This window comes from Impatiens glandulifera, chromosome 6, assembly GCF_907164915.1.
Source record: "Impatiens glandulifera chromosome 6, dImpGla2.1, whole genome shotgun sequence".
In the NCBI taxonomy this organism is placed as follows: Eukaryota; Viridiplantae; Streptophyta; class Magnoliopsida; order Ericales; family Balsaminaceae; genus Impatiens; species Impatiens glandulifera.
Genome location: NC_061867.1, coordinates 14998306 through 15018472, shown reverse-complemented (window position 1 = coordinate 15018472; position 20167 = coordinate 14998306). Strand labels below are relative to the sequence as shown.

Sequence of the window (20167 nt, the reverse complement as noted above, 5' to 3'; positions counted from 1 at the left end):
GTCGCCACATGTTATAAATGTTAGGTCGAAAGTAAATCATCCATATTATATTCTTAAATACCAATTACAATAGTGAGATATTTCACATTATTCTCAAAATATGCTAATGACACCATATTTTCTTCTAGACAATTAATTCTTGCCAACATTATATTCTTTTTTTAAGTACTTTTATAGGACAAAATACAAAATACATAGTGTAGATGTCTTCATCGATAATATTCTTTGATTCTTCTATTCATGATCTTTGTCTGAAAAGAATTCATCCAATTTGAGTGAGTTAAACGCTCCTAATAGAAAATAAAAATTATTTTAATAGTTAAACTAAGTTACATATATTATGATGAAGAAAATGAGGTATTCATCATATAAGGTAATTACATTTGATTTCTACTCTAAGACTCAAATAGAAATCCCCTTATCTTTATTTTCTTTATCAACAACATACACATAACACAATTTATTATGCAATAGGATTCAAAGTTAATTCTATGAAATTAGTTTGATTCCTCAAAAATTTACTTTTAATAACCTAACCTTTAATATCCTAACAATCAACTTAACGATACAAAATTGATACTTATTCATTCGTTAGCTTAGTATTACAAAACCCTTAATGACCCATAAGTTAGCATAATGGCTCAACGCCTTTCAAAAGTTAGCATAATGGTAAGCCCTTAGGATTCAAATGTTAGCATAATGAAACAAGCCTTTAAGATTCACATGTTAGCATAATAGCGCAAGACCCTTCAAGTTTAAATCATTTCAGTACAACCACATATATATATATAATAATGAATAAATCCTTCATATATAGTCATACAATCAACTATCCCAAATGTCTTCAAATATTCTTAACATTCATATTTCAGATAAGTCATATCATCAAATATCTCTAATGTCGTCAACACCTCAAACATTCAGGTTCCATATAAGTTATATCCTTAAATTTCTTTCATTATTTCAAACATTTCAAACATTCATATTTCTCTTCACATATAGTCATACAATCATAAATCTACAACTTCTTCAACTATTCCTAACATTTATACTTCAACTAAGTCATATCATCATATATCCCTAATATGTTCCAATACTCTAAATACTCATATTTTGTATAACTCATATAATCAAATAGCTATTATGTTTCCAAATACTTTAAACATTCATATTTCATATATATATATATATATATATATATATATATATATATATATACTTTCATTATTTCTTTCAAACAGTTTTAAGCATCACAATTTCTTCAAATCATTCTACTCATCTTCACATTTCCTATATGATAACCCTATTTATCATTTCTTCGTCCCTTTGCCTCTCCTAAAATCATGTATCAACACTAAACATATTTTCCTTTATCAATATTTCATTGTCTTAAATTTCCTTATGCATTCTTAGTACCCTTTAACAATTAACATTAATATCAAATAATATAGCTTATTCAAGACTAAAAAAGGAATGAAATTTGCATACCTGATATGTGCTATTATTTGCACTAACTCAAAGTCAAATTCTTACTCAAGTCAAGCCCATCCTTTTCCTTCTTTCCCTCTCTCTTTTATTTTCTTTTTAACCTTTCTTTATTCTAGGAAATACTTTACATAGCCAATAAAATATCATGGCAAGTGTCACCCATGCCTAAAACCATTAACATTAAATAAATTTGGCAACACTATTTTAAAAAGAATATAATAATATATATGATTGTTACAATCATACCTCTTTCGAATAAGTTTGGTCTTCCAAACTTTACACAATTTTAGGTTCAAAAAGTCTAGGATACTTCATCCTTATTTCATCTTCAAGTTCCTATGTGTATTATTTCTAAGAATGAGTTCGTCGACGAAATACTTGTTTCTTTCTATCCACAATTTGAATTGGATTCTCCTCATATGTTAGATCATTTTTGAGTTTAAGCGGGGTGTATTCGATAACATGATTACTATTATGAACATACTTCTTTAATATTGATACATGAAATACATTATGTACTCCAACTAACGATGGCAGTAATGAAAGCTCATAAGCAACTTTCCCAATTTTTTTAGTATTTTGAATGGCCCGAAAAATCGAGGACTCAATTTTTTCGTGCTCCAAATCTCATTGCTCCCCTCATCGGTGTCACTTTAAGAAATACATGATCGCATTCACCAAATTCCAAATCTCTTCTACGATTATCAGCATAATTTTTTTATCTGCTTTGGGCGGTAACTAATCTTTCTTTAATTACACGCACTTTATATATTGTTCTTGTAATATATCTGGCCATATACATATTCTCTCACACACCTCGTCCCAACATATCAGTGAACGACATCTTCGACCGTATAATGCTTCATAAGTAGACATTTGAATATTGGCTTGATAGTTGTTATAGGAAAATTCTATAAGGGGCCAATGCTCATACCATGAACTTTTTAGATCGATGATGGATGCACAAAGCATGTCTTCCATGATTTGATCGATCCTTTCTTTTTGGCCGTCACTCTAAGGGTGAAACGTAATACTAAAATTCAGCTTTGTTCCCAAACATTGGTGTAGACTTTCTCAAGATTGAGTGACAAACCAACTATCCCTATATGTAACAATAGACAACAAGATACCATGCAATCGTACAATCTCCTTAAACTATAATTGTGCTAGACTGTCCAATGAAATTCTCGTTGTTACTGCCAAGAAATGTGTTGATTTAGTTAATCGGTCAATAATCACACATACTCTAATATTTTCCTTTTCATTTCTATTGTGGGATCGGCAATGGATTTAACAATCTCGCTGGTCTCTGATGTTCTATTTTAACTTGTTGACAAGTGAGACTTTGAGAGACGAAATCAATTATTTCTATTTTAATGTTGTTCCACTAATAATTCTCTTTCAAATCTCAATAGATCTTTGTGCTACCCGGGTCAATCATATACCGTGAGTAGTGTGCTTCCTCTAGTACTTCCTTCTTCACAGCCTCATTTATTCAGAAAACATAGTCTATTTTGGAATCATAGAATTCATAATTATCCAATCAAAATTTGGTGTTTTCCCCTTTTGTTAAATCATTTTTAACATTCGTTAAGTGAAAATAATTTTGTTGAGCACTTTTAACATTCTCGATTAGAGTGTGTCGAATCATTAAGCTTGAAATCAGAAAAGGCTCTACTCTTAACGGTATTTTACTCAAAACATCATCAATCTGGGATGGTAATTTATTGATAAATTATAATGTTGAATAAGATCTAACTATCTTCGTTGATGCATGTTTAACTCCCTTTGAATATATATATATATATATATATATATATCCATGAAGATTTCCACATTAGGCTCGTACAAGAAATGTCATCAAATCTTTAAACCAAATACAATTGCTTCTAACTCTAAATTATGAATAGGATAGTTTTGCTCATGTGGCTTTAGTTTTCGAGATGCATAAGTAATAATATGATCTTTTTCCATCAAAACACAACTCAATCCACTATGTGAAGCATCAGAATAAACACTAAAACTTTCATCATCTGATGAAATGGAGAGTGTCGAGGCTGTAATCAACCATTTTTTCAACTCTTGAAAATTCTTTTTACATTCTTCGAACCATTCAAACTTCACACATTTTATGTCAAACGAGTTAATGGGAGTGCTAGTTTAGAGAAACCATTCACAAATCTTCTGTAATAACTAGTTAAATTGAGAAAACTACGTATTTCTATAACCGTAGAGGGTCTGAGTCATTCCTGCATCGCTTATATTTTCTTTGGATCTACAAATATCCCATCTTTATATATAATATGACCTAAAAATGATATGCTATCCAATCAGAACTTACATTTAAAAAATTTAGCATATAACTTATTTTCTCTAAAAATTTGTAGTATTATTTTTAGATGACTTTGGTGTTCCTCCATGGCTCTAGAATATACAAATATATCGTCGATAAATACTATCATAATTTTTTTGAAGAATTGCTTAAACACCCTATTCATGAGCTCCATAAAAAATGTAGGTGCATTGGTTAACCCAAATGACATTACTATGTATTCATAATGTTCATACCTTGTTCGAAAAACAGTCTTAGAGATATTGTCTTACTTGATCTTGAGTTGATAATAGTCTGATTGTAGGTCAATTTTGCTAAAAATATGAGCCCATATTATTTGATCAAACATATCATCAATTCTAGGTAGTGGATATTTATTATTTATCGTCGCTTTGTTAAGTCCTATATATATAGCTGACATTAAGATGCATCGTCCCATCTTTATTCTTTACAAATAGGACTGGAGCTCCCAAGGAGAAACATTTGGCCTAATATATCCCTTTTTCTAATAACTCTTCTAGATGTTTGTGCAATTCCTTTAAATCTGCAAGGGCATACGATATGGAGTTTTTGTTACTTATTAAGTCGCTGGTGCAATATCGATAGAAAACTATATTTCTCAATTAGGGGAAAATCTTGGTATATCATTTGGAAAAACATCATAAAATTCGTTCATAATATCTACCTCCTCTATAGATTTCGTCGTCTTCTTGGATCCTCAAAGAGCTAACAAAAAGAAATGACGTCATTTCCTTATCATACGTTCTGCTTTTAAGGTGGAAATTATTCAAGGTGGAGTGATAATACTTCGATCCACGAAAAAGAAGGTGGGATGTTCAGGAATTTGGAAGATCGCTTTTTTCTTATGACAATCAATGGTAGCAAGATTTTTTGATAGTCAATTCATTCCCAAAATGACATATCAAGTACAATAAGATCAGTAGGTAACTTTTTATTCTCTATAAACACATCACGAGATTTGCAAACTAAATTCGCAACTACATTGTCACCTAATGAATTTTCAACATTGATATCAATCTCCCTTGGTTCTATAATTCAACCATGTTTTTTCACAAAAGTTTGAGAGACAAGAGAATGTGTCGCACTATAATCAAACAATACTAGGGCATAAACAGATGATATGAGAATTGTACCTGAAATCACTGCATTAAATGCTTCCACTTGTTTTTTCTCATGGAAAACACTCATGCCTGACTTCTTAATGGATGTGTTGTCCTATTTCACAAATTTACCCTTCTCCCCAACTAGATTGGTCTCTAACTTCTTGTGGGCTATCGTTGAACATCCTTTTGTCTTGAGGGAAACTTGTTATGCGATGTCCACATTATCCACAATTAAATAGGCTCCAGTGGTTTAGCGATAATCATTGGTTTGGTGATTCTTCCTATAATGTTCATATTGGGGTGCAAAATTTTGTGGTTGATAGATCTCAGATCGTTGAACTATCGGTTGACTTTGGGTTGGTCTCTTCGACCAATTAGGATCTTGGTTTCCTGGAATACTAATGTTACTACTCCTTTTCCTAGAATTCTCATAGTTCTCATAGGTCTCTTCTATATTTGTTAATAACGCTTTATCCATCACTGCATCGAATGTTTTTAATTAAAAAGGATTCACAATCATGCTAATCTTTGTCCGTAAGCTCAGTTCAAACATGGTTATTTTACCCCTCTTCTCCACCTGTCCACGATTTGGCGAATTTTGCAAGGTGTAAGAACTTAATTATATACTTTGTCACTGTCATATTTCCTTGCTTTAATTCAAAAAACTTCATTTCTTTTTGTTGATAAACACTCGATGGAAAATACGTGAAGTATAATTTTTTTCTTTTTGTTGATGAACACTCGATGGAAAATACGTGAAGTATAATTTCTCTTTGAATCTTTCTCAAGTGATAATACCATTTTTGTCAGCCAATAGAAAGCTGGGATACGAAAGTTGTTATGCTAGCATCTAATTTACAAAAAAATTACTATCTTATATGAATATATTGGTGACCAAATAAAATTTAACAATCTTTGAACATATATTTAGAAATAAATGACTAATTGTATATCATATAATGTATCTCGACACGTACTGCCAAGTGAGAAGCTTGTCCTGAGAGAACAAGCTTTTTCATATCCTGGTCATTGAAAAAGAAAATAATAGATTTGGATTAGGAGGGCTTCCAAACACGACATACAAATATCAAATTTATCACACAAATGATCAATTTTAGAAACAAACATCAAACTTTAATTAATTTAGAGGGAGTGGACGACCTCTTCCCATAATAAACCCTCTTGTCCCATATGGCTTTGATGGTTATCCTCATGGATTGATGATGAAACTGTTTTAAGATCTAGAAGAAAAAAAATTAAAAACAATATTACCTTAAACAATTTCTAGATGTGGGTTTGAATCCGAATCTATAAGAGAAATCGTCTCAATTTGTGTTTTCAATCTTGTCAAGATCCACAATATATTATGCACTTTTGCATGTGGTTACCACTTGCTTAACAAGTTTGACCCTGGTTCCAAATTATGAGTTCAATAATCGTCTGAATCGAATATTCGATCGAATTCGAATTTTTTTTTTGAGTTAAATTTTAGATCAATTTAAATTTAAATACGATTTTCGATTTAATTTTAAGTTGAGTTAAACTCGAAAACTTAATTCATTTTTTATTATATATTATATAATTTATTACCTATAATTAAATAATTATATAAAATTTATTATATATTATATTACAAAAATCGAATTCAAATTTGAAGCAAAAATCAAATTTGGATTGGTTTTTGAATTAGTTAAAATACTAAAAATTTAAAGAATCCGAACCGAATGAACTCAAATAACCCGTAAATCAAACTCATACACACCCCTACCTCCAATCTTGTACATAATCAGGTAATAAATATAAATTAGAAAATTCAAATGACTCTGTGGCCCAATGGATAAGGCGCTGGTCTACGAAACCAGAGATTCTGGGTTCGATCCCCAGCAGAGTCGGCTTTTATTTTATTGTTTAGTTTTTTTTCTTTAAGAAATTTGTTTAAGATCATGAGTCATACATAAATTGAACTAAACAAAATGGGTCTGTAGCTCAGATGGTAGAGCGCTCGCTTAGCATGCGAGAGGTACGGGGATCGATACCCCGCATCTCCATTTTTTAATATGTAACAAATAATTTGAATTTATTTTACATAAAAATGATTGTGTCAAAACATTTATTGATAATATGTATCATAGTGAGAGGAGTAATCATTATGGAAGCAAAAATGTTGTTACATATATAAAGTGGTGATGGATTTACACTAAGATACCCCGCATCTCCATTTTTTATTTTACTTACATCGATTACAAAGTTTTTGAGATAGATCTTCTAAAGGTAAAACTATCGAAAAAATATTTTGAATTTATTTTACATAAAAATGATTGTGTCAAAACATTTATTGATGATATGTATCATAGTGAGAGGAGTAATCATTATGGAAGCAAAAATGTTGTTACATATATAAAGTGGTGATGGATTTACACTAAGATACCCCGCATCTCCATTTTTTATTTTACTTACATCGATTACAAAGTTTTTGAGATAGATCTTCTAAAGGTAAAACTATCGAAAAAATATTTTGAATTTATTTTACATAAAAATGATTGTGTCAAAACATTTATTGATGATATGTATCATAGTGAGAGGAGTAATCATTATGGAAGCAAAAATGTTGTTACATATATAAAGTGTTGATGGATTTACTAAGATAAGTTATATGCTAATGAGATGTATACAAAATAGCCAACTAATGAAAACAAGTATGATATTGAAATTTGATTATGTGGGTTGTAATGAAAGTGAATGTGTATTAAGAATCTCACCTCAACAAACATTTTGCAACTTGTTCCCTATTACAGAAGAATTTAAAGAAAGGAAAATGAAAAAAAATTGTTTAAATATCAATGAGAAAACATGAAAAACATTTCTTTTGTTAATCTTCCTAAACGGGTCTTGACCTTCTTGGTGCCTCGTCTTCTTCATCTTCGCTTTCACTCCCGTCCTGGTGTCGGCCTCTGGCACCATGGCGGTTGTGGATTCTTTGTTCCGATTCATTAGTATTGACTACTTCTGAACTTGGTGGAGGCAAAGACTCCTTCATTACTTGATCTGGTGGAATCTTCTGCTCCCTTGGTCTAACTGCACGGTTTAGGCTCGATTGCTGAGAGTATTGTTGCGGAGGTTGAAAGGCAGGTCGAACACCTCTATTGCCCATTCCCATGAAATTGGGACCACGTCCTGGACCCATCATCATGCCCATTCCTCCTCCGACTTGAGGAGGTCTCCCCGGGAACATCATCCCTGGGGCCATGTCTCCGGGGAATCGGGGACCGAAGAGTCCAAAAGGACGAGGATGAGGAGGACCCATGTTAAAGAGGTCCGGAATTGGGAAACCATCCGGTGTCATGCCACCATAAGGAAATCCTCCTCGCATTCCGGGATGATGAGACCTCATCCCGTGTCCAAGAGGAAGTGGGGCCCACATCATTCCTCCCCTTCCTCTACCACCACCTCGACCGAAGGGCTGGCCGTAGTTTTCATCCTCTTCTTCACTCTCGTCTTCTTCTTCCTCTTCCTCCTCTTCCTCCTCGTTCTCCATAAATGGGACAATGTCTGGATTCTCCTTCTCCGGATTAAATCCTTTGGCTTTTTCCTCCTCTCGCTTTGCTTCTGCTGTATTTGCAATCGTCTGAAAACCAAAAGGACGATATGTTTCATTAAAAAAAAATTCTTGAATGCCTTTTGAAGAATAATTAATTACCATTAGTTCACTGTCTGGCTCAAGATAAAGGAATGATGCCAGTTGCTCTCCAATAGAAGGTTCTAACTCCTGGCAATCCCTGCTAATCTGCACTTATACAATTATTAGACATTTTAACTCATTTAAGCAGATTCCATCTAATAACCAAAATGACAAAATTATTAAAATAAAATTCCCCTTGAATAGTTGACTATTGAGATGCCATTGTTAGTGTTAGATCCTTAAAACTATAGTTATCTAAGAACACCACAGCAGTTTTTTGTGTCTTACAAGTCAAGAACACCAAATTCAAACCCTAGTCTCTTGGAAACAAGGGCCACCAGAAACCAAACCTAGAAATCTAAGCAAGCACATATCAATATCTGAGCTGAGAAAAGTCAATTCTTCATGCTTTTAACCATGTGGGAAGAAGTCAAAAGTCAACGGATTTGACAGGGTTCAGAGAGGATACAGACAAGTGGGATTGGAAAATAACAATTTGGGATCATTTCTAAACTTAAAAAACTTAAGAAATGATTAGGAGCCATGGCAATATGGTTCAGAGGATCAAGGTGGTATGTCAACAAAAGTAGTTCCTAGTTCCTACGCATCAATTCATCCTTTCGGTTGGCATTGCATGGAAGTCTCTCGATGAAGGACAGCCTACGAAGATTCATGGTGGTTGACTACGTTATTGCTTATTTTGTCGGGATGTGGAGGAGACACCGGAGCATATGTTTGTGATTGTCCATACACTTGGATTATGAAAAAGACAAAATTGGCATGACCTACAAAATTGGATCATGAAGAAGACAAACGAGAAGAGCCTTTACTCGAAGATCTAAATATGCGCTTTTGGGGAAATGATCTATAGGATATGACGTGAACAAAATATTATACACTTCGCCAAGACAAGAAAGCAAGATGATGAAGTATGAAAAGAAATCTACTCAAATGTGTTGATTCAGAGTGTGGAAGTAGAGTTTGAACAACTAGGGCTTGGATCCTGATTAGATGTTATCAGTGACGCATGTAGTTAACAATGTATTATGCTAGTTCTGATACTTATATATTCAACTAATGGAATTTACTATGTACATTTTTTCTTTTGAAAATTAGAACTGAGCATGTTCAGTAAATCTTTTTTATTATATTTTTTGAAAGGAATGCCTTTTTTGTTATCAATGAAAGGAATTTTCCTATTCGCAAAAAATGAAACATGTGGGAAGCTGGACACTTGGCAAGGACACAACACCTTTCTTTAGAAAGGCAAGTTTAGTTTAATTATTCAGCAGGGTGTGGATTTGGGTGGGCTCTCGTTTGGAAACAGGATGAATTTGAACTTAGTCTGGCTGGCCAAATTTAGATTCAGATCCAACACACCTAAAAAAAAGTGTTGGCCATAGGATTGTTCTTTCAGGTGGAGACATTTTCTGATTGGGTGTTTAAAGGTGATGTGATTTCCTATGTATCCTATATTTGGATCTGGATTCAAAACTTCATTGACGGTTTCTTACACAGATCTAGATTCATATCAAGATATAAAAGTTTTTCCAAATGAGCCCATTATGCCATGGATGAATAGTGTTTTCTCAACAAACAAAAAAATAATAGTGAGCAGAAGTGATTACATGTGCCATTGGTCTCAAGATTGGGCAGTGATGGATTGCAGTTAGATCAATGCATACCCAGAGTATAAGTGGGTGAAAACTTATATATAAGTCAATATATGTCTCTTGTTTTTCCCAATTTAAACATATAAAAAAAATAGCTTATATAAATCTTTCAAGGACTTTATGATCAGGAAGCAAATATGCATCATTAAAGGATATGAATAAAGCTTCAAAAAAGAGAGAAAATAACTCTATACAAGAGAAGTCTGAACCATACAACACCAAATTCAGGCAAGGCAAGACAGGATGATCTAAACAAAATCACACCTTATACCCCCTTCAAGCTAACTAACTGTCCAGTTTCAAGACATTGACAGCTTTTAATGGATGATCTATGTAGAAAAGAACTAAGCAATTATCCATTTTCTTGAATAATTAAAAAAAATGTAAATGTCGAATCTAGGTAACATGAGCTCATAATATTCATATTAACCTATGACAACTTATTTCTTCTGCATGGGATATAGTAGACCTAATCGAGGAATTGAGACCAAAGTAACATCGATCCCACTGGTCACAGGACATAGGTTGTTTTATCTTTTAGTGTTTTTCTTTCATCTTTATTCCTTCTTCATTTCCTCTCATTCTCTTTTTCTTTCTTTTCTTTTCATTTTTTAACCTCTGTTCTTGATTAAATCCTGAGATTACAAAGGGGATGACTTCATCTGGTGTCCTATTTATGAACTATACTACAAAAGAAGGGCTGTAGTATATCTCCAATGACGAGAAACAAAAACCTCCGAAAATAATGATGATAAACAAAAACAATAGAAAAATAATGGTGAGAAACTGAACGAAACAACTTAATCAAATTCATGCAACAAACTTCATATTAAATAAGAACGCAGAAACTACAGTCATTGCTGTCAAGGCCCAAGAAAATACCTTCACAGGTAAGTTCTCATTATATGGGTTCCTCAGATTCCGAGTTTGCTGAAAGGATAGCTCACATAGCTGCATGTAAGACCAAGAAAATTAGAACACATAAAGTGGCAGGCAACTGGATTAACTCAGAAGAGTTTTTTTTTTTTGAAAAATGTCAACTTTTATTAAAAAGAGCGCAAGATACGTTCAAACGTTACGGATTTAACTCAGAAGAGTTATCCGCAAATATACACCATATTTGACATGATTTAGTTGTGGAGGAGAAGAAATAAGTTATTGTATGATAACTATCTTAATAGTTCAGATAGCCATTGAATATAAATATAACTAAGAAATACCTTTAACCATTTCAAAGAGAAGTTTCTCCCATAGTGTGGAGTTCCATGTGCATACTTCCAGTTCCCTCCACCAACAGATCCACCAATTCTGGAAGTCATTTTTGCACAACCCTAGCAAGAAAGGGACAAAGCTTGTAAAACTGCATTGATTTATGCCCCCTAATATACACTCAAAGAGCAGGATATAAAGGTACCTGAAAATTTCGAGTTCGGTTCACTGAAAATATTAGAATCACATTCTCAACAGAGTCAAAAGCTTCATTTAGTTTTGCCTCGTTGCTCCTTTGAGTTGCCCACACTCCTTGTTGGACAGATAATTCCAAATTTTCACGGTTGCAACTCTTGACTATGAAGTACCTACAGTTTACAAGTAGAAAATGATATGGAGGATTAATCAATCAATTTTAAATAGTACAAAGCATTTCTATCAACATGGTTGCTGGAAAGGGCCAGCCTTTCCTCATATAATAAGGAGGATTGTCTGTTTAGCGTATATTCCTCTAGCTTTTTTTATATGTGACCGATAACAGCAGTGTAACAGCAGTAATAGCGGTTGTATCATAATAACAGAGAGTAATGGATTACATCATGACTCATGCACAGACAACAATAGCAAGATGAAAGAGTGGTGGGACATAAATAATATATTCTAACACTGAACTTTGTCCATAAACAAGTAGCAAACATTGATGTAACCAAAATGTTGTCCGTAAGAGCAAAATAAAGGGTTAGATACCTATTGAACACATAACTCTTGACAAAAGAAATAGAAATTCAAGTGGATTTATACAGTTGTAGATGTGCAAAAAAAAGATAAAGGGATGAGTATGGTGGCAAGCTCTCTCTAGTTAATGATTTATTATATTCAACAAATTATTAGCATTAAGCTAATGCAAGATACACTAGAAGCATATGGAAGTGCACAACTTTGGCTCAAAGATACAAATATGTCTTTGAGATGGTTTCATGATTTAGATTTTCATCCAAAAACTCAACTTAGTAGTCTTGCATGCCATCACCTGCAGACCTATAAAATGGTATCAGAGCTCTAAGATACCACATGAGGTTTCTTCATTGCCTCCACCATGGGTTTGGGCAATAAAAATACATATTGACTTGCGAATACATGACATTTTTTAATACTATTCCTTGTATCTTTGATCCTGCCCTGTTTCTGCAACCCCCAATTATCCTTCTGAATTCCTTCATCTTTATTAGTTATGTTCTTGAATCATTGATTGATTGTTCAGTCTTTACCATTTACTAGTACTCAGACTTCTTGTTTTTGCATATTATTGAACCTGTCCAGATCCAAAAATAAAAAGTGTTTCTAATTGTTTCCATCTTGTCATGTTTTTGCAACAACCTGATTTAGTTATGTTCTTGATCGATTGTTCAGTCTTTCCCATTATGACCTCGTTTCTCATATTTATGATAGAGGATGTTTCCCTATGCCTATTGTTTACGATAACTGCACAAACTCAAATTGTCAACGATGTTTACCAACTTGGACATACAATGAATGCTAAGTATATATATACATGAAAAGATACCCTTTGGACAAACCCAAATGTCATCTTCGAAGAAACCACAGAAGTCTAAGGATGTCAAATCTCTAGAGTGTCTAGTAGGCATGCTAGGCTCTCAGAAACGCAAAAATGGTTATGGATTGAGCGAGCCTAAGATGGTATTTCCACACTCCCCCTCGAATTAGGGGTTAAATTCCGCCTAAACGAGGAGGCAATTTAACTAAGAAAATAATTGGATTTGATTACAATTGTTGAATAGATGGTTAATGTCAAAATTCTTGCATAGTGGTGTCATGGAGTGTGTGCAGAATATGGAAACTTATGAATTGACATGGTCGGGGCTCAAGTAGAGAGTGGCAACATAGAGTATATGCAGAGGAGATGCAAAGTTTAATTGGTCTCTGAGATATTGGGTGGGCCAATTTGAGATACCTTACCTCCAAGTGAGATGACCCAAACGATATATGGCCCAAAGGGTCCTTTGGAGGCACATTTTCTACGGAAGAATCTGGTGTGGATTGTTGAATATGGAGCAAGACAGATATCCAAAGAAAATAGGCCTTAGACAAACTTCAACCTACAAGAGATTTTGGCCAACACTGAAGTGGCACAAGCGAAGTGTGGAAGTGCTCTGCTTTTTAGGGTTTTATTATTATTTAACTGGAAACAAAATAAACCCTAAAATACAAACAAACCCTAGAAGTTTGGAAGTTTTTCCTCCTGCTGCAGAAGAAAAACAGAACGTCAAGGAATATATGAGCGGGTAAAAGGTTTTGTTTAGAGGAATTTGTTTGGTGATGAGCTTCGACTCCATTTGATGTGTCGTACAGGGATAAAAATAGCTGGACAAGAAAAAAAAATGATTTGGGCAGTTGAAGCCCTCCAAGAATGGCAACTAAGGCCATGGACAGAAGACAATCAGATTGAGTAGACCAAGGATCTGATACCATGAAGATTTATCAAGAACTCTAATCAAATATATACATGAAAAAATCCCTTTGGACAAACCCAAAGTTCATCTTGGAAAAAATATCCAAAAACAATGGAAGCCTAGAGATGTCAAATTTCTAGGGTGGGCAAAAGTGGCTAAGGATGTAGTCTACGTTAGTATTTCCATAGCTACCCATGATAGGCTATAACTATCCTACTTTGTACAAGCACAATATGATGGGATCATTCAAGAATGTTTGACTCTAAGTGAAAAATGATGTTTCTCCTTCAAATGGAAAATTGTAAGTGTAAAGTAGAAACACAAGGCTTTCAGCCTCTTAAATGTCACATAGTTAGCCAAAGTATAAATTATTTAGCAGAAGCCTAAGGTGCAATGATTAAAAACTATAAAAAATAAAACATCTCACTTCTTTGTATACACAGCTTCACAGGTAAGAGAACAAAAAATAATTCAATATGAATTCTTTAAGAATAACTTTAAAGTATAATCAATGTTAGCACATTTACAGTATTATAAGCAACTCGTATAAGAGAAAAATAATATGAGTAATAGTAATACATTTTAATGGTGATCTCTATATTTAACACGTCAGGTTTCAAATAAGCACTTACAGATGACTTTCGAGAATACATTATTGGCAAAAGAAAATATAACCATAATCTCATCACCTATTTAAAAACCTTAGTACTCTGAACAAACCTAGATATGCCTTGAGGTAAGGGTGTTGATGTTGTAGTCCCTTGATTTTGCTGTCCACTGGAAATAATTTGCCCTGGAATTTGGGTATTCTGGACTTGGAGCTGCTGCTGTTGCAGATTTGTTGCCTCTACCATTGGTCTTGCAGGTACGCCTTGACTAGTAGTAGTAGTAGTAGTATTTTGACCTGGTGGCAAATTAAACTTTTCAGGCTGCTGAGGATAGTTTCCATTTCGGTTGTGGAAAAACCTATTTGATGAACCACCATAATTGTTTGAAGCTAGTTGCTGAATTTTCTGGAGAACTTCTTCCACTGGAGGAGGTGGACCAGGCAACTTTGCATGCCTATATCGACAATCAAGACCATTTGGACAGAATCCCAGCTTGTACCTGAAATAGATAATCACAATGATTTAGAACTCCAACTTGTAAATCATCATAGAAGGAAATAATGTCTTAGGTAGATGAAAAACAACTATGAGTTGGATAATGGTTATCTTGTTTAAACAAGGATGATTCCTTAATGTTGAATTCTTAAATCAAAGTCCAATTCATCACCACCATGATAATGTAAATATACTGACAAATGATAATAAAGATGAAATGCTAAAATCTGAACTTTTTCTTTGAATTGTTCAATAAACTTACATGTTACACTCTTTGATATCTTCATTTGTATGCTTATAAACACAATCTTGCTCACGGCACTCTCCGTACAATCGAAAGAATCGACAAACAGGCATCCTCGACTTATCATACTGATGGAGAAACCCACAAGCTTCCCCCTTCATACAGAGTCCACGTAGCCAGTGCCGGCAAACCGTTTGCCGGAAACTCCTCCGCCCACCAAAGTTAACATTTTGAGATTCTGCACCGCCGGCAGGAACAGCGACGTGAATCGTACCTACAGACGCCGCTTTTGATTCGGATTGGACGAGGGGAGCCGATGCCATGGGGATTACTGATCCAACATCTAGCCCACCTTCGAAATCAAAGCTCATACCTCCTTCTTCTTCCATTTTGATTATGTAAGGCCTGAGGCCTTCGGAAAGATGCGGTCTTTTGCGTTGGGATATTAGTATAACATGCGCAAATGTATGATAGAAATTCTGCAGAGAACGAGAACGAAGATGGATGAATTTGCAGGGTTTTCAGATGGGTTCTTCAAGAGATGAACGACGGCGGGAGTGAAGAGGAAAGGTTCAGTCCACCATGACGAGTCTATGTGAGGTTAAACCAAAATGGGTGTGATTTTAGACCCGTTTGGTTACCGTTTACTTTTCTTTGTTTAGTTTATTTATATACATTTTTATAAATCATATTTATATAAACAATTAAAAAAAAATAAAAAAAATAAAAATTAAAGAGAACTAGGATTAAACCCCATCACCTGCTTCGAACTCTTAACATTTTGGTCTTTTATATCGACTATTTCTATCGAGCCACTCTGGTGGTACTCTGGTGGTGTAATTTATACTAGCAATGTATTATTAGAAAAACAAATTACTAATAGGGATGTCAATTAGTTTTTTATTCAAATCGTTTTTTAGTGCGATTTTTCCTCGGTTTGACAAATAGGTGACGAGCAGGCCCGGCCCGGCCCGGCCCGGAGGGGTAGGCAGCCTAGGCCACGGCCTAGGGCCTAAGACCAAAAAGGGGCTCATTTTTTTTATATATGATAGGTATTAGTAAAGATTTTTAGTTTCTTATTCTTTAATTTTTTTTATTATGTTAGATTTTTTGGCCATGGCTCTATAGCCCAAATAGAGAAACAAACTAACACTATCAGAACAAAAAATTGAAAATCCTATTGTCTGTCTCACTGTCTATCTCTCTTAGTCTCTGTATCCTACATCGACAATGAAACCGACAACGAAACTCACAACGAAACCGGCAACGAAACCGACAACAAAATAATTTCGATGGTGGCTTTGTTTCGCTAGGTTGAGCCTTGAGGTAAGGTTTAACCATTAAAAGTGAAAATTCAACATCAGGGTTTGATTGTTATTTATTTTTATGCTTTGTTTTGAGATTGTGTATTTGTGTGGTTAAGCCGTAAAGATCTTTGGTTTGAACAATTGAATGAGTTTAATGACTTATTTGGGTTCTTTATGAATTCTGGAAAGTTGAAGACATTGAATGAAATCAAATTGAAAGAAAAGTGTAGCACATTTTGTAATGTATTTTCTCATGAAATTACGTGTGATGTTAATTTGAGTGATTTGTTTTCTGAACTAAAAATACTACAAGTTGCTTTACCTAGTTTGATATGCCCGCTGCTGAAATTCTTGATTTTGTAATGTCAATAGATTGCTATCATAATGTCTCTATTGTATATCGAATTTTACTAACATTGCCTGTTACGGTAGCTTCTGCTGAAAGAAATTTTTCTAAGTTAAAATTATTGAAAAATTATCTAAGATCTTCGATGTCTCAAGATAGATTGAATGGACTTGCTATTTTATGTATTGAAAAAGATTTTTTGGAATATATTGATTACGATACAATTATCAATGATTTTGCATCTAAAAATGCAAGAAGAAGTCATTTTCGTTGACAATTTATGTTGCATCTTTGTAGATATTGGAAGGTTATTGAAGATCAGCGGTGAAACACAAGTGAAGTTTATGCGTAGGGCTTCAATTTCGTGCTTTCGCCTAAGGCCTAAAAAATCTCAGGAACGACACTGGAGACGAGATGGGGGCATGGATGGTATTTGTGTCATCGTTTCGATCAACTCTGATTCTACTTAAATACTATAAAATTACCAATATATTTATTTATTTATTATATTTTGTAACAGTTTTAAATTTTTTCTTTATAATAATATATATTTTCAATATATTACAAAAATATATTATATTAAAAAACTCAACTTTATAATTTTATTTTTAATTGTTATTTAAGGTTCGAATATAAGTCGTTTTCACTAAATGGGACTTTAAAATGTGACGTATGTGGCTCAAAGTATCAAAATTTTAGTCATAAGACTTTTTAAAATAGACAAATATTTGTCCTCTTATTATAATATATTATTTTCGTCTTTCTAATCAATTTGAGACGTTTTTAAATAAAATAATATTTAGAGATGTTTGAACGTATTGATTTTAAATTTAATATTATTTTCAAAATTTACATATTTAAATTTGTCGATGTTGTTTTGGATGAAAAAAAAAGTATAATTTAAGGAAAGATTTGAAAATTTTAAATATAGTTAGATTTTTATTTATTTTTCAAAAAACTTCATAATTTTGTGTACGATTTACCAATCTAAACGTATTTATATTTTAAATCTAGTGTTTTTCAATATATACATGTTCAAAACTTTTGAATGTTTTAAAGAATGTGACGTGTGAGAATAATTAGAAAAATAAAATAAAATTTGTTATTTTGTTTTTACAAATGTGATAAATTAATTAAAAAAATAAAATATTATGTTAAATAAAAAGACAACATTCATTAATTTGTGAAAAAAATTAAAATGGTTAAAAATGTGATAATTGAAGCCCTAGTACAGTACAATTTAAAATTTAAGCCTCATTCGATTAAGTCATAAATGACTCAAGTTTAAGCCCCAAATAGGAATTTGGCCATTTTATTTTATAAAAAAGTTATTCTATTAATGAATATAGTATAAAAGATGTTCCGCGGGATTTCTAAAAATTGAACAGTAAAAAATTCGTAGAAATAAAACGGAATTGAGATGTTAAATGTATTGATCGTCCTGATCTGTCCCATTGTCATCTTTAATTAGTAATGCATTAAAATTGAAATTTTAATATTTTTCTAGTTAAATTTCTTTTTAAAAATTTGTAATGGTTTATTTTGTTTGTGTTCACAACATTAGTTTTATCCTTTTTAATTAATAAAATGGCATGTAACATTATTGGAAAAAATTATGGTACTAATCTGATCATTTTATATAGGAATGTAGTTGAGATTAAGAAAATATATACATATGCACCAAATCACCAACAAAAATTTGAAATTAAATATGAATACATGCCATTTTATTAAAAATTCTTAGAAATAAAACGGAATTGAGATGTTAAATGTATTAACCGTTCCGATATGTCCCATTGTCATCTTTAATTAGTAATGCATTAAAATTGAAATTTTAATATTTTGTAGTTAAATTTTTTTTTTTAAAATTTGTAATAGTTTATTTTGTTTGTGTTCACAACATCAGTTTTATCCTTTTTAATTAATAAAATGGCATGTAACATTATTGAAAAAAAAAAATTGTGGTACTAATCTGATCATTTTATATAGGAATGTAGTTGAGATTAAGGGGGTGCTTGGTTCAAATAAAGGAATGGGAATAGGATTGGGATTGAAAGATGTGTGGAATGGGAATGGGTATGATTGATAGAAGTGTAGTGTTTGGTTAAGAGTTTTAATCATTCCCATTACCATTGATAACGTTTGGATTTATAAGAGAAAAGTCATAAATATAATTATGTTATTAAAATTATGATTAATTTTAATTTTATTTTATTTAATTAAAAATATAAAATATTATTTTTTTATAATATAATTATTTAAAATATATAAAATATTTAAGTGACATAATTGAATAAAATATAAATATCTAATATTTTTTCATATTAATTATATTTTTTCAAAATAAAAATACTTATAACAAAAATTTGTTAGAATGTTTCAATTTTTTACTAATTATAAATAAATAATTATCTATTAAATATAAATAATATAAGAGAAAGTCTTTCAAATATTATATAATTTAAATTAAATATAATATTTTATTTAATAATATATTATAACATGGTATAATTTTTTTTAATAATAATTTTTATTAAAATATTTCATATTTAATTTTTTAATATTTTTTAATATTTTTTTATATAAAATTGTTATTTTATTATTAATTTTATACTTTTATATTTTAATTAATTTATTTTAATTTTATTATTAATATATAATATTTAAAATTAATTATATTATTATTAGTTATTGTAATTATTACTTAAATTTTATTTTAAATGATTCCTTAATATTATTTAAATAATTGAAATTGTTTATTTATATATAAATAAAATTTATTATTATGTTAATTATAAAATAACGTACAATATAATTATAATATATATATATATATATATATATGATATTATAATTATAATTATAATTATAAGAGAGAAAATAGGAGAGTGGAGATAATGGGAGAGAGAGTGTATTGCTCGGGAATGGGATTCATTCCTTCCAATTTAGAGAGGATTGGATGATTCTTGAGTATCCGGGAATCAAATCAATATCCTGGAATCAAAACCACAAACCAAACATCTCATTTAATTCCTTTTCCCATTCCTGAGTACAAAAACCACGTACCAAGCATGCCCTAAGAAAATATATACATATGCACCAAATCACCAACAAAAATTTGAAATTAAATATGAATACAACCAAATAAATTATACAAATTTGGTATAGTTAAAGAACTTAAAAAATATTGT

The 20167-nt window shown here is 31.9% G+C and overlaps 1 protein-coding gene and 1 non-coding gene across 2 annotated transcripts; one reads left to right on the top strand and one right to left on the bottom strand.

The window, feature by feature from the left end:
* Positions 1-6763: 6763 nt before the first annotated feature.
* On the top strand, positions 6764-6836 carry TRNAR-ACG. The gene has a single exon. It is a non-coding gene; the product is annotated as a tRNA-Arg (tRNA).
* An 805-nt stretch (positions 6837-7641) lies between these two features.
* LOC124943976 (30-kDa cleavage and polyadenylation specificity factor 30) lies at positions 7642-15946 on the bottom strand. Its single transcript, XM_047484427.1, has 7 exons — positions 15342-15946; positions 14697-15083; positions 11711-11873; positions 11517-11627; positions 11179-11247; positions 8642-8728; positions 7642-8569 (listed from the first exon to the last, which is right to left on the bottom strand). The coding sequence occupies exons 1-7, from the start codon at positions 15710-15712 to the stop codon at positions 7823-7825; spliced, it is 1935 nt and encodes a 644-aa protein (XP_047340383.1). The 5' UTR covers positions 15713-15946; the 3' UTR covers positions 7642-7822.
* Positions 15947-20167: the final 4221 nt, after the last annotated feature.

What these genes read in the sequence shown, in the direction of transcription:
- LOC124943976 (XM_047484427.1), bottom strand. Translation starts at nt 15,712, where the DNA reads ATGGAAGAAGAAGGAGGTATGAGCTTTGATTTCGAAGGTGGGCTAGAT. An exon ending in TTACCTCAAGGCATATCTAG is followed by an intron (nt 11,874 to 14,696) that starts GTTTGTTCAGAG and finishes TGTAAACTGTAG; the next exon opens with GTACTTCATAGTCAAGAGTT. An exon ending in ACCGAACTCGAAATTTTCAG is followed by an intron (nt 11,628 to 11,710) that starts GTACCTTTATAT and finishes CTTTCTTGCTAG; the next exon opens with GGTTGTGCAAAAATGACTTC.